This window comes from Pinus tabuliformis, chromosome 3_2, assembly GCF_031772625.1.
Source record: "Pinus tabuliformis cultivar Carrire ecotype Pingquan chromosome 3_2, CPIR1, whole genome shotgun sequence".
Taxonomy (NCBI): Eukaryota; Viridiplantae; Streptophyta; class Pinopsida; order Pinales; family Pinaceae; genus Pinus; species Pinus tabuliformis.
The window spans coordinates 482253527-482269671 of record NC_142302.1 but is presented as its reverse complement, the minus strand read 5'-3'; the positions used below and the strand labels follow the sequence as shown (position 1 = coordinate 482269671).

Sequence of the window (16145 nt, the reverse complement as noted above, 5' to 3'; positions counted from 1 at the left end):
AAAATTACCAATGAGTAGAATAGAGAACTTATCCTTTGATGATTATAAGAGCATGAAAATTAGCAGACATATACCAAGTGCCTTTGTTTTTTAATACTGTGATGATTAAGGATGAATAAGGAGGATATGTGCCTTTGTTTTTTAATACCGTGATGACTAAGTATGAATGAGTGATACTAGGGTAATTGACACTTGACAGCTAGCAAATTTTAAATAAGCTTTTTAATTTCATTTTTTGAACAAACAGATAGTAATACGGGTGTACATTGGGTGGGAGGCTCCTTTTTGGTATGAGTGAAATAGAATGATCATGTGCATCCAGGGAAGGAGGGGGACCTTGAGACTGGGCAAGACGAAGTACATATCAAGATCGTTAAAAGAGAAAAAGAAGATCTTAAAATTTTTAATAGCATAAAATCCCTTTCAAAAAATTTTGCCACATAACGAGACTTTATAATCTCTGAAACATTGATTGTAATTTTTTAGAAAGTGCAGCAACACCCATCCTAATTGAAAATGATGTGCAACTCAGTGAAATCCGGGAAACTGAAATATTGTAACATTCATCGCCTTCATGAGCTAAGGGAATAATCACTGGTGCCGCCGAATTGCCTACAGAGAGACGAGCTTGACACTAATTTTCACTTCGTTGATTGAAGAGGTTGTATCTAACTTTCTGGTGCAGTGGAATTTATCTGCTAAGTACAACCTCAACTTTAAAATTTTGAAGATCAAAGTTGTGTAAGGAACTCTAAATAAATACTTGTAGTTACAGTTTTCCAGGATCAGTGCCGATTCTATTCCGAAACATTTGACTTTTTAAATTGCTAGGAATAACTGATGCTGTCCAAGAGAGCCATCCTACTGCCTATCAACACTCTGAACAGTTTGTCCACCTGCTTTTCAAAGGAAGCGATGCCTGCTTCCATATCTGCGATGCATTTCTGCAAGGAGTGAATGGATTGCTTCAATTCCAGCGCCTCGTTACGTAAAGCCAAACAAGACGATTTGCCAGCTATCCATCTGTTCACCACATCGTGCAAATGCTGGACTGCCGCGTCGATGCTGTCAAGCTCTTGTAATGGTGCCCGGGAGCCCTTGCTTCTCCTCCTATCGATCTCTTCCTTCACTTTATACTGCAGGCCATGAAGCGTGGATGCCGATAAAGAATGGCCCGTATGAGGAGCAATCGAAAGGGGCCGTTTTGATTTGAAAGACAGAGCAGCCACGAGAACGCCGCAGACGAAAACCGTCGTCGCCGTTGATCCATACAAAATTTCCAGGAACTGGGCCTTGCTTGAATTCCCGCTCGTTGGAGTCACCAGCAACTTCTCGCCTATTTGCCTCAGCATTGAGTTGCACTTGTCCAGCGTGGAGCGCTTTTGGCAAGAGGGCTGCAGACTCTGCGCCTCTTTCTTGACCATGAATTCCTTACAACTAGCAAGAGCCGTCCGCGCCCTCAAAAGCTTTTTGGCGTAGATCGAATTGTGAGTAAAACCATCCAAGCCACGAACGATTATCTGCAGCGATGCCTGGTATTCCTTGATATCACTTATCATTTGTCTTAGCTCATTACAAACGTCAAGAAGCTTCACGGTGGCGTCCAGTTGCTTGTCTACCCACTTGCGATTTTCGTGCAAAATGGCCTGTTGGATGTGAGGAAAGAGGTCATCCGCCCGCGAATGGACGGCGAGACAGAGTTCCAGAGCTTGCCCGAGCCACTCTCCGCTGAGATAAGAAGTGCTGGTTTCCTGTAGCCGACGAAGCTCTGAACTGAGCCAGCTCTGGAAGGCGTCCACAAGGGGATGCGTGTCAGTCGTGGGATATATTGTCGACGACGAGGTTCGACGATGGAACGACAGAGGCGGCAGCGCATGGAACGCTGCCCCGAGAGACGAAAATACAGAGGAAGACTCCGTCATAATTCCTCTTCGTTGTTCGTTTTGCTCTGCAATTCTGTAGAGAAAGGCGTGATCGTGCAGATTAAGTCGCTAGCGCCTTGATGCCAACTGATCAAGCCGGCGATATCATACGGACATACGAAATCATTTATTACATTTAAAGTGTGGCTATCGGTTTGCAATATAGTTGCTTCGCAAGGATTTGAACTCGTGGCCTTGTCTGAGATATGGCCTGGGTGGCTTCACATCTGGTCAAATCTTACACCCGCTCGTCCTTCTCACTGTGCGCTCCGGCCGGCAACAGCTCATCTACCAAACTTGCAAGTTGGCAACTCCCATTTTATATGGCGTCGGCGTCGGGCGACATAATCCTCCACACAAAACTTAAACAAAACCCAAATCCTTTATTTTATGCTTTTTCGGTTTTTGCTTGTCTTTTCCCCTCGCCAGTGGCCACCCCCAATGGCCGGAACCTCAACAACTCCTAGTGTCCGCTCTAATAAAACAAAAATAGTATTAAGAATAAAAACGAAAAAATATTGAGCAAACAAGAATCAACAATGTCTCATCCCAATGACATAACTTATGTGCCGGTGTCCCCTTGCGTGTCCAAGTTTTATTCATTGAACAAATTTTTCTTCCCCAAATCTATGGACAATTAATTCTCAACGAAGTTATACTTTAATAACATATTGCCCTCGAAAACATCTCAAGGAGAGAACGGAACTTGTTAGGTTCCCATAATTTAAAACAAGAATCCAAGCCTTCGTCCTTTTCTCATGCTAAGAGCAGTGTTGACAATTATTAGTAAGGGGATCCCAGATGACAGCTTGTGCATATATAATTGTATTAGAATAATTGAATTGAAGGCTCTTCTGTTTCCATCATCTCAAAACTGAGTATCCCCACATTCGTCATTTCCGCTCGCCAGATACAAGTAGCCCACACAACCTACCGTTTCATGTCTATCTGCAACAAACAACTCCAAGATCTTCTTGATAAATCGTATTTATATTGTGAGTTTGATGGTAGTATCCAGAATTAGGAAGACGCATTAAAAACATGATAGAATTGGCATCTATATGTCTCTCGTCTATTCACTGGACCCCAATTGTGTTGGCAACTGCTACTATTTGAGACACTCTGTCAAACAGTGCATTTATATGAGATACTGTTTCAAATGTGTTTGCGTTTTGTTTTGTACAGAGTTGTGATTTACAAGGATGTGGTCCAATGGTTCGCTAGCAGGTTTGGTCCCACTGATCTTATGGTTCGCTAGCAGTTAGTTTTGGTCGCACGCACGGATCTTATGGTTCAATTTTGAGGTAAACTATATACCCCTAAAAACTGCCGTGAAGACAATTTCTTCTATTGGAAAAAAATATATATCATTCAACAATATAATTATAATTATAGTTTGGCTGTTCCAATTTCAAAATACAACCAGTGAAAGTCAAAGTTAAACTATGTCAATTTCAACATGTAAATGTGTTTTCGAATTCCAAAAAAGTCTCCTTCTGTCACACAGAAAGAAGTTCGTACGGAAGAGCTCGTCTCTTAGGATCCGTCAATCCTGTTGCTTTTGCTTGTGTTGGTGATAAATAAATCTATTACAGAATGCGTACGTATTCTTTAGTTGAGCTCACTTCTTAAAAATAATCTCATTTATGAGTTGACTTTGATAATTGTAATTAAATATGAAGGAAAATGTCACTTTGACATACTTGACGTGGACGGTTTTCAATTAAAGAAAGGTTTCCTATAAGCTAAGTTTGACGGTTATTTTTTGCATTGTGGAATACGTATTTGACAAGTAAATTGTGTCGTGACAGTTCAATTTACCCGTCGAGGCAAACAATCCTGACGTATTGATAACATAATAAGACAACATTATTTCCGCTCACATGATGATGCCTGGTCAATTTTTGTCTCAATTAGATAAAAAAAGTTAAGTTAGAAAATCCTTCAAAACATGGATCAAAAAACTACGGCTGTGTTGATATGCTCAAATCACTAATTCCTTAAATATGATTAGCTTATGAATGATAATATAATACAATATTCTTTCCTTAATTATTAAGAAAAGAAAGAAAATGTCCTACTATACTAAATTTCATTATGTATTGATTTCGCAGATGTAAATATATTGGTTAAATATGATTTATATGATGATAATAATAATATTTTATTTAGTAATGGGATGTTTTGGTTAAACTTTTGTTATATTAACTAGCACAATTACATTAATATAATTGATAAAAATTAACAGTTTCATTTGTATCTATCCCACTACTAATAAATATATAATAATAAACCATAATATTAAAAAATATTTATAATAAAATTATTATTATTATAATTAATAAAAATAATTGTTATATAAATATAATATTTAATTAATAAAATATTATTATAATCATTTTAAAATCATTATTATTATTAATATTATTGTTATTAATTAATATTGCTACTATTATCAATTAATATTATTATGAAATAGATAAATAACAATCAATAATTTTAACTTAAATAATATGTTAATAATTATAATAATAATATCAAGTTACTAATATTATAAGTCAAAGACATCATAAATCTCATGAAATAATTATTTTTTTTGTAAGTTTGGTAGGACTCTCTAATTTTTGAGTTTACATGTACATTATTCACCTCGCTACGGGGAGGGTAGCACAAGATTCAAACCCAATATCTTTGGTACAGAGAGACTTCATTCCACAGGCATCACCACTTGAATTACCCAAGGCGGACAAATCTCATAAATAATATTAAACACAAAGATATTATTATTATAAACCCAAGGATTAATAAACCAAAGAGATTGATATTAAAAACCCAAAGGATTAATATTGAAAACCTAATAGATTAATATTATAAACCCTTGGGATAAATATAATAAATATAAGCGATTATTAATATTATAAATCCAATGCATTAACAAAATTAAGGAATTTATATTATAAACACGATGAATTGTAAACCCAAATGAATTTATATTAAACCCTAGGACTAATATTATAAACCATATCAATAATATTATACCATAGGAATATGAACCCTTAGATTATTAAACCCAAGGGATTGATATAAACACAAGACACTAATAAACCCAAGGGAATAATATTCTCAACGCAAGATATATAAACCGTAAGATAAATATTATAAACCATAAAACAAACATGGATGACCATGGTTGATTTTCATATTGTCACAATGCGACATTGGACCATGGTTAACCATGATTGATTTTTGTATTGAGAGAATCTTTGTCACAATGCGGCATTATACCATGGTTGACCATGACTTACCATGATTGATCATGGTTGACCATCGTTCATTTTCTCAACGCAAGATAGATAAACCCTAAGAATATTTGACAATCCGTTGTTGGATCATGGTTTATAAACCCAAGCAATTATCATATTAAAATCCAAATAGATTAATAACCTAATGGATTATTAAAAACCGAAGGTATTAATATTATGAACCTAAGGGATTTATATTAAACCCTAGCATTAATATTATAAAACCTATCAATAATATTATACCCTAGGAATATGAACCCTTAGATTATTAAACCCAACGTGATGATATTATAAACCCAAGATGATAATAAACCAAGGGATTAATACTAAAAAACCATGCAAATAATATTAAAACCAAGGCATTAATACTGTAAACCCAAGGTATATAAACCTTAATGTAAATATTATAAACCCTAAAACAAACATTGTTGAATAAGGTTGACAATGGTTCATTTTCATATTGAGACAATCTTTGTCAAAATGTGACGTTGGACCATGGTTGACCATGATTGATTTTCATATCGAGAGAATCTTTGACACAATGGAACATTGGACCACGCTTGACCATGGTTGGCCATGGTTGATTTTCATATTGTGACAATCTTTGTCACATTGCGACGTTAGACCATAGTTGACCATTGTCAATCATAAAACCCAAGGGATTAACATTATAATCCCAATGGATTAACAAACCCAAGGGTTTAATATTATAAATCCTAGGGATTATTGAACTCTTATAAACCCAAAGCACTAATAACCCTGAGAAATTGACACTAAAACCCCAAGGGAATAATATTTAACCCAGGCGTAAATATTGTAGACCCAAGGTATATAAACCCTAAGATAAATATTATAGAACCTAAAACAAACATGGTTAACCATGATTGACCATAGTTGATTTTGATATTGAGACAATGTTTGTCACAATGAGACGTTGGACCATGGTTGACCGTGGTTGATTTCCATATTGAGACAATCTTTGCCACAATGCGACATTGAACTATTGTTGACCATGGATGGGCATGGTTGTCAAAGTATGATGTTGGACCATGAGATAATATTTGTCACAATGTGACCATGGTTATTGACCATGGTTGACCATGATTGAGCATGGTTGAAGATGGTTGACCATGGTTGATTTTCATATTGAGACATTCTTTGTCACAATGAGACGTTGGACCATGGTTAACCATGGTTGATATTCATATTGAGACAATGTTTGTCACAATGCGATGTTGGACCATGGTTGGCCATGGTTAATTTTTATATTGGAATAGCCTTCGTTAGAATGTGACATTGGACCATGGTTGACCATGTGATTTTGATTTATAAACTCAAGGAATTATTTGTATAAACATCCAAATAGATTAAAAACCCAAGGGATTAATATTAAAAACCAAGGGATTACTAAACCCAAAGAATTATTAATATTATAAACTTAAGGGATTTATATCAAACCTGGGATTAATATTATAAACTGTATCGATAATATTAAAGCCTAGGAATATGAACACTTGGATTATTAAACCCAAGGGATTGGTATTATAAGCCCAAGAAACCAATGAACCCAAGGGATTTATACTGAAAACACAAGGGAATAATATTAATCCCAAGGGATTAATATTTATCCCAAGGGATTAATATTTATCCCAAGGTATATAAACCCTAAGATAAATATTATAATCCCTAAATCAAACATGGATGACCATGGTTAAGTATCGTTGACCGTGGTTCATTTTCATATTGAGAGAATCTGTCGCAATGCAATGTTGGACCATGGTTGAATTTTATATTGAGACAATCTTTGTCAGAATGTGATGTTAGACCATAATTGAGCATGGTTGACCATGGTTGTCACAATTCGACGCTGGACCATGAGCTAATCTTTGTCATAATGTGACCATGGTTGACCATGATAAATTTTCACATATAGACAATCTTTGTCACAATGTGACACTTGACCATGGTTTACCATGGTTTACCATGATTAACCATGGTTGACCATGGTCTACCATGATTAAACATGGTTGACCGTGATTGATATTCATATTGAGACAATCCCTGTCACAATGCAACATTGGACCATAATTGACTATGATTGAACATGGTTGACCATGGTTAACCATGGTTGATTTTCATATTGAGACAATTTTTGTCACATTGTAACGTTGAACCATGCTTGACCAAGATTTACCGTGGTTGACGATGGTTGAACATTGTTGAGTTTCATATTGAGACAATATTTGTCATAATGTGACGTTGGACCATGGTTGACCATAGTTTACCATGATTATAAACCCAAGGTATTTATATTATACTATAGGAATATGAACCCTTACATTAATAAACCCAAGGAATTGATATTATAAACCTAAGCGACTAATAAACCCCGGGGATTAATACTTAAAACCCAAGGGATTATAAACCCAAGGAAATAATATTAAACTGAGGGGATTAATATTGTAAACCCAAGCTATATAAGATAAATATTATAAACCCTACAATAAACATGGTTGATTTTCATATTGACACAATCTTCGTCACAATGTGAAATTTGACCATGGTTGAACATGGTTCATTTTCATATTGAGACATTCTTTGTCACATTCTGATGTTGGACCATGGTCAGCCATTGATGATTTTCATATTGAGATAATATTTGTCACAATATGACGTTGGATCATGGTTGACCTAGATTAACCAAGGAATTATTAATTTTATAAACCTAAAGGAAACGATAAACCTAAGGTGCTAATATTATAAACCCTAGGGATTGTAAACCTAAGCAATCAATATTTTAAACTGAAGTAATGATGATGGCAACTTATCAATATATTCTTAAATTATAATCAAATGTATATTTAAAAGATTTCTTTGCAATCCTCTTTAGAGACAAATTCAAAATTGGTCCAACCCCTTATCAAGGTCTCACAATTATAATATCATTGTGACGGCAATGATGATTTATCAAGATCAAAATTTAAATTTAAGTTCTTTGTATAATAATAATTCTTAAATTATAATCAAATGTATATTATTATATTAAAAAAAAAAAATGCTATAATTTAAAACAATTTAATCTTTTTAATTATATTCGTTCTTTTTCTTACTTTTAAATTTAATATCTCTTGATGTATAATTTTATTTATTTTGTTTACCAATTACAATACCAATTAAATTGAAAAAATACAGAATAAATTAAATTTATAAATTAATTGAAAAAATAACGTTTCTAAAAATATATGTGTTGGTTTAAGTTTGTACTCTCCCAAGAGGAAGGTCACATGAAAATTGTCACTTTGTTTTGGGGAACGTTTTGGTTTTTCTTTTTTGTCATCCTGATGATATCTAGGAGCCACTTGTTGATGTACGAGAATCGATTCCTCCCACAAAACTATGTACTTTCATTGCTACTGTAATAGGAAGTTGTGTTGGTTTAAGTTTGTACTCTCCCAAGAGGAAGGTCACATGAAAATTGTCACTTTGTTTTGGCAAACCATAAATCACAAGCTATCGGGTCATAAATGAACGGCGGCTGTATATGCCCACCGTTCGATTTCGGCCTTAGCAAAATCGAACAAAATCGAACGGTGGGCATATACAGCCGCCGTTCATTTATGGCCCTATGGCTTGTGATTTATTGGTTGCCCTTTGTTTTGGGGAACGTTTTGGTTTTTCTATTTTGTCATCGTGATGATATCTAGGAGCCACTTGTTGATGTACGAGAATCGATTCCCCCCACAAAACTATGTACTTTCATTGCTACTGTAATAGGAAGTTGTTTTATCTTGTGTGAAAAAAAAAGGTTGGATTAATGTGCAGGTTATTTGGATTGGAGCCAAAGTTGGTAAATTTTCACTCTTGGGTTTCAAAGAAATGGATCCTTTTTATTTTTGACTAATTGAACATATACCCTCCGATAAGAGGATTTGAACTCAAATTTATTACTCTGGTTTATGGTTTTGGGGCAGCGCAGGGCTTTCCATGCATCCACGGTTTCCTTCTTTTGACTTCGTCATGGCTCTTCTCTCATTTGTTCTGGTTTGGGTAAGGCTTCCCAACCTTCCTTTGCATTAGTAATTAGTAATATATTAGGAAAATTCTTCTATTGAGGAGTAGATAAAAAATACTACTTAAAGCCCACATATACACGCAAATGGATGGAAATGGATTTCAGTGAGAGATTCCGTGTTGAAATCAACTTAATAGGCCCTGCATTCTCATGGATGCAAAAACTATATTATGAAAACATTTTATTTCATTGTAGAGGTTGTTACAAGACTAAACATTTCATCGAATCATGTCTCAAAGCTAGGAAAAATCCAGCGAAGAAATCTAGCAAAAAGCCGCAATGGTGGGATCGAGCCACCTTCGATCACCTTTTCATCTCCAAGGAGAACCCTCTTGCAACCTTTGGTAAAGAGGACAAGTTGAAAAGGGAATTAAACAACCCGGCTGAAAATAAAGAAAATATGAGATTAAATGTGGAAGATTATGTGAGCTCAACTATGGACAACGTAATGAATGCTTCTCCACACTCTTCCATGGCAAATGAACATGTTTTCTGTAAAGAGCCTCGTGTGAAAAATGGTATCGCAATTACAAAGACAAAGAATGAAACTCTCGAGTCGTCTCTTGCCCCATCCTCAACTATGTTAAAGGCAATCAAAACTGAATTATTTTGGGTTGCAAGGTAACTAACAACTCTCTCGTCCCTCCAAATCTCCTTCAAAAGAAAAGAAATGTGCAAATATCCTCACCCTTTTAATAATTTGATTTCTTGGAGAGTTCATCGGGGAAAATTGTAAAGCCCATATTAGGATGTTGCATTATATTCTTACTAAAATGGACTCATTCTCATGGGTTTTGAATCATGGACTACTCCAAACGCAATCACCCATTTTTTTTAGTAGATATCTTGGCATACAAATAGAGATATATTTGCTTAAATTTCACTTTTTCCTATATTTTTTTTTAAGGAAAAAGGCTCTAGAAGCTCCAATAAGGACAGGTAAATTCCGGACATTCCTCTCACTCTTCATGCCTACTTTCACATTAAAACTATTAATATTATGATAACTAGTGGCTCAATAATTTGATATAAAGTGTATTTGGGGCATGTCTCTCAATAAGAAATAATTACAAATGTTGGTGAGGGGAATGAAATCTTCACATTGTTTCATAACAAACTAAAAGACCATAAATATATCCTAAATAAAGAAAATATTAAAAAGTAATTAATTTGTAATTAGGGGCATTAATCTCCAAATTAGTCAAACTCACCATCCTGCTAGAAATCTTTCTCGGCTATGCAATTTACAACGCCGAGTTAACTAGTGTGGTTTGAATGTATAGCAATGTGAGTTTAACTAACAAATTTGAATTTTTGTTTGGTGGGTTGCTTTTCTGCAATTTTGACTTACCGAGGTCACTTCGATCATTAGTCTTCCCTACCCTCGTCCTGCCTTTGTGACCTCCCTCACGATCTCCCTGGTTGAATTTAGGACGCCATTCTAGATCAAACCATATTGGATGTGATTCGAGATCAAACCAGAAGAGACTAGATGATGATGGGAGTCACTTGTAAGAGACATTTAAATCTATTTGTAGAATGATATATATATATATATATATATATATATATATATATATATATATGCTTTTTTTTGGATTCTCGTGACCTTTATCCGGGATTTTTGAAGAAAACCGACGGAAAATATTTGTTACATTTATTTCTTAATTTCCATTGTGCATTCTTTTTCTAACTAGGCTAGATATATTTTATGCAGAAATCTTTTTTGGCTCAAAACAATTTATCAAACCATATTGGATTCTCTAGGTCATCTTCCTTGTTTGACATCTTATGAAAAGACCAAGCCAGAAACAGATCTAATATCGGATGTGATTCCAAATCAAAACAAAAGGGATTGCAAGATGATGATAGTCACTAGTAAGACATTTAAATTTATTTGCAGAATGATGATTTTTATTTTAGATATACTTCTATTCAAGATTATCATGACCTTTATCCAGGTGTGTTGAAGAAAACCACTCAAAAATCTTTATTACATTTTTTTTTTAAATTTCCATTGCACTTCTCTTTTCTAACTAGGTTGGCTATATTTTATTGCAAAAATATTTTAGGACTCAATTTATTTTTGTAGAAATCATATCTGATAGAAGGAGAAATGAAATCAAAGATTATATGAAGGGTTAGTATAACATTTATATCATTCATAAAGAAACGAATTGCTTTACCCATTTCTAGTTTCCAATTCAAGGATCTCATGTGTAACTTGTGTAGCCCATTTGGGCATATTGTCATTACTGTAGTTTACATCATTTTATAGAATTAATCATGTTAATCCATTTCCACGTAAAGAACGAAATTCGTTACCTCTAGAAGTTATGGAATAATCATTTTGAATACTTGTAGAAGAAGATGCTAGACAAGAAAAACAAAGACAAATAAAACAACAATTAGCCATACAATGATGATTTGTTGAAGTTGTTCTATCAAACTAGCAATATTGGGATTTGTGAGCCATTAGTTGTGGATCTCATTTAATCAATCTGCTATAATGAAGAAGAGTAAAAGAGGAACCCTTCCCCTTCATATCTTCTAGGGAGAGCATTAACAACCACATTTTCCTCTCCCTTTTTATAAATGACCTCATTATCGCAACCTAGCATTTTGATAATTACTTTTTGTTGCTCTAGGGATGAAATTATTTGCTCCATAAAGTATTTGAGGTTGTGGTGATCAATTTTAACCTAAAAATATTGCATAAGCAAGTAGTGATGCTAGATATCAACAACATGCAAGATAGCCATATTTGTTTTCCCAGGAAGATTTGTCCAAGTGTCGCTTACAAAGTTGTTAGAAGGTCTTAAGGCCAACAATTTTCCTTCTTGCATGTGAATTACTCCAATTTATTTTCTTAATGCACCACTTTCTAAAATAAAAGTTTTGGGGGAAGTCTAACATTGCAAGTATTAGGGTTGTACATATACCATTTTTTGATTCTTGGAAAGATTAAATTACAGTTTCATTATAATTTAGAGCATTTTTCTTAAATAAGAAAGTGAAGAGAGCTATAATATTTCTATAGTTCTTGATGAAATTTTTGTAGTACCTTATTAGACCAAAAAAGGTTCATAAACATTTAGGAGTCTTAGAACATGGCTAATCCTTCATTGCTTCAATTATATTTAAGTTCACTCACACACTATCATTACAAACCATACGACTCAAATGGTCTATTTCAAAGATAGCAAAGGCACATTAAGACCTTTTGATAAATAGTTGTTAATGAGAAAGCAATTATAAGACATGATCCACATTTGTGACAAGGACCTACCAAGTTGTTTTTTTGTAAATTAAGATGTCATAAACAAAAAAGAGACAAAATAATATAAAAAAAATGGTTGATAGATGTGGTTCATGAGATTTTGGAAGATGGATGGTACATTGCAAAGGCCAAAGGGCACTACCAAAATGTGTCCTTCATGAGTTCCAAAAGTGGTTTTGGGGAATATTGGCCTCAAATTTGGTAATAGTTAGTACAAAATTTAATACTTTTAAACTCATCCAAAAAATAGTAAAGGACTAGAATAGGGAACTTATCGTGGATCATTATTTTGTTAAGAGCATGAAAGTTAGCACGGTATTTCTTTTCTCAATACTAAGGATGAATAAGGAGTGATACTGAAGTAATTGATACAACTATACTTTTTTTAATAAACTTTTCAGTTTTATTTTTGAACAATAATAGTGTACATATAAAATGATCACGTGCACCAAGGGAGGGTGGGAAACCTTGAGAGAAACATTTAGGCTGTCAGACGAACTACATATCAAGATGGATAAAACTTTTTAATGAACATTTCAGTTTTATTTTTGAACAATAATAGTGTACCTATAAAATGATCATGATCATGTGCACCGAGGGAGGGAGACCTTGAGAGAGACATTCAGGCTGTCCACACGAACTACATATCAAGATGGATAAAACAGAAAGAAAAAAAAAATATATATATATATTTTAAAGATTTAAATCGCATAGAATCCCTTTTAAAAAAGAGTGCATTATATAACCAGAGTTTTTATAATCTCTGAAAGCAACACCCATCCTAATGGAAAAGCATGTGTAACTTTGTGAAATCCATGGTAACAAGCTCTTAGTGTCCTTAACCATTCATCAACTGAAACATTGTAACATCGATCCACTGCATTAGCGAAGGGAATAATCACACACTAAGTTGTAGCTGTTTAAACACCGATGGTGCCGCCGAATTGCCTACCGAGCTTGACACTAATTTTCACTTCGTTAATTGAAGAGGTTGTATCTAACATTCTGGTGCAGTGGAGTATCTCTGTTAAGTACAACGTCAAGTTTAGAATCGGGAAGATCAAAACTCTGCAACGAACTCTAAATACTTGTAGTTACAGTCTTCCAGCATTAGTGCCGATTCTATTCCGAAACATTTGATCTTTCATAATGCTAGGAATAAGTGATGCTGTCCAAGAGAGCCATCCTACTCCCTATCAACACTCTGAACAGTTTGTCCACCTGCTTTTCAAAGGAAGCGATGCCTGCTTCCATATCTGCGATGCATTTCTGCAAGGAGTGAATGGATTGCTTCAATTCCAGCGCCTCGTTACCTAAAGATGAACAAGACGATTTGCCAGCTATCCATCTGCTCACCACATCGTGCAAATGCTGGACTGCCGCGTCGATGCTGTGAAGCTCTTGTAATGGAGCCCGGGCGCCGTTGCTTCTCCTCCTATCGATCTCTTCCTTCACTTTATAGTAGAGGCCATGAAGCGTGGATGCCGATAAAGAATGGCCCGTATGAGGAGCAGTCGAAAGGGGCCGTTTTGATTTGAAAGACAGAGCAGCCACGAGAACGCCGCAAACGAAAACCGTCGTCGCCGTTGATCCATACAAAATTTCCAGGAACTGGGCCTTGCTTGAATTCCTGCTCGTTGGAGTCACGAGCAGTTTCTCGCCTATTTGCTTCAGCATCGAGTTGCACTTGTCCAGCGCGGAGCGCTTTTGGGAAGAGGGCTGCAGACTCTGCGCCTCTTTCTTGACCATGAATTCCTTACAATTAGCAAGAGCCGTCCGCGCCTCAAAAGCTGTTTGGCGCAGATCGAATTGTGAGTAAAACCATCCAACCCACGAACGATCGTCTGCAGCGATGCCTGGTATTCCTTGATATCACTTATCATTTGTCTCAGCTCATTGCAAACGTCAAGAAGCTTCACGGTGGCGTCCAGTTGCTTGTCTACCCACTTGCGATTTTCGTGTAAAACGGCCTGTTGGATGTGAGGAAAGAGCTCCTCCGCCCGAGAATGGACGGCGAGACAGAGTTCCAGAGCTTGCCCGAGCCACTCTCCGCTGAGATAAGAAGTGCTGCTTTCCTGTAGCCGACGAAGCTCTGAACTGAGCCAGCTCTGGAAGGCGTCCACAAGGGGATGTGCGTAAGTCGTGGGATATATTGTCGACGACGAGGTTCGACGATGGAACGACAGAGGCGGCAGGGCACGGAACGCTGCCCCGAGAGACGAAAATACAGAGAAAGACTCCGTCATAATTCCTCTTCGTTGTTCGTTTTGCTCTGCAATTCTGTAGAGAAAGGCGTGATCGTGCAGATCAAGTCGCTAGCGCCTTGATGCCAACTGATCAAGCCGGCGATATCATACGGACATACGAAATCATTTATTACATTTGTGGCTGTCGGTTTGCAATATAGTTGCTTCGCAAGGATTTGAACTCGTGGCCTTGTCTGAGATATGGCCTGGGTGGCTTCACATCGGGTGAAATCTCACACCCGCTCGTCCTTCTCACTGCGCGCTCCGGCCGGCAACAGCTCATCCTACCAAACTTGCAAGTTGGCAACTCCCATTTTAAATGGCGTCGGCGACATAATCCTCCACACAAAACTTAAACAAAACCAAAATCCTTTATTTTATGTTTTTTCGGTTTTTGCTTGTCTTTACCCCTCGCCACCCCCAATGGCCGGAACCTCAACAACTCCTAGTGTTCGCTCTAATAAAACAAAAATGGTATTAAGAATAAAAACGAAAAAATACCGAGCAAACAAGAATCAACAATGTCTCATCTCATCTCAATGACATAACATATGTGCCGGTGTCCCCTTGGGTGTCCAAGTTTTATTCATTGAACAAATTTTTCTTCCCCAAATCTATGGACAATTATCAACGAAGTTATACTTTAATAACATATTGCTATCCCCTTACTAATTGTAATGCAATAATTTAAGCCCTAAGCCTGTTAGGTTCCCATAATTTAAAACAAGAATCCAAGCCTTTGTCCTTTTCTTATGCTAAGAGCAGCGTTGACAATTATTAGGAAGGGGATCCCAGATATAATTGTATTAGAATAATTGAATTGAAGGCTCTTCTGTTTCCATGATCTCAAAACTGAGTATCCCCACATTCGTCACTTCCCCTTGCCAGATACAAGTAGGCCACACAACCTACCGTTTCATGTCTATCTGCAACAAACAACTCCAAGATCTTCTTGATAAATCGTATTTATATTGTAAGTTTGATAGGAGTATCCAGAAATAGGAAGAGGCATTAAAAACATGATAAAAATTGGCATCTATATGTCTCTCATCTATTCACTGGACTCCAATTGTGTGTCAAACAGTGCTATTATATGAGATACTGTTTCAAACGTGTTTGCGTTTTGTATTTGTTATTTTATTACCAATTTTTAATCAATATTTCAGTTAACATTCCAATGTACAGAGTTGTGATTTATAATTATGTACAAAGTTGTGATTTACAAGGAAGGATGTGGTCCAATTGTTCGCTAGCAGGTTTGGTCCCACTGATCTTATGGTTCGCTAGCAGTTTTGGTCGCACGGATCTTATGGATGGTTCAAT

General features: G+C 35.9%; 2 protein-coding genes across 2 annotated transcripts; both read right to left on the bottom strand.

The window, feature by feature from the left end:
- Positions 1–827: 827 nt before the first annotated feature.
- Positions 828–1922, bottom strand: LOC149181391 (protein BPS1, chloroplastic-like). The gene has a single exon (XM_089414186.1). The coding sequence runs from the start codon at positions 1920–1922 to the stop codon at positions 828–830; it is 1095 nt and encodes a 364-aa protein (XP_089270312.1).
- Positions 1923–13728: 11806 nt separating this feature from the next.
- Positions 13729–14822, bottom strand: LOC149181390 (UPF0496 protein 4-like). Its single transcript, XM_089414185.1, has 2 exons — positions 14411–14822; positions 13729–14366 (listed from the first exon to the last, which is right to left on the bottom strand). Exons 1-2 carry the CDS (start codon positions 14820–14822, stop codon positions 13729–13731), a joined length of 1050 nt encoding a protein of 349 aa, XP_089270311.1.
- Between the last annotated feature and the right edge of the window lie 1323 nt (positions 14823–16145).

Bases quoted from the DNA above. Each gene is read 5' to 3' on its own strand.
- LOC149181390 (XM_089414185.1), bottom strand. From the start codon at position 14,822: ATGACGGAGTCTTTCTCTGTATTTTCGTCTCTCGGGGCAGCGTTCCGT. The intron at 14,367-14,410 runs GTGGGTTGGATG...TGCGCCAAACAG, and splicing joins ATCGCTGCAGACGATCGTTC to CTTTTGAGGCGCGGACGGCT.
- LOC149181391 (XM_089414186.1), bottom strand. From the start codon at position 1,922: ATGACGGAGTCTTCCTCTGTATTTTCGTCTCTCGGGGCAGCGTTCCAT.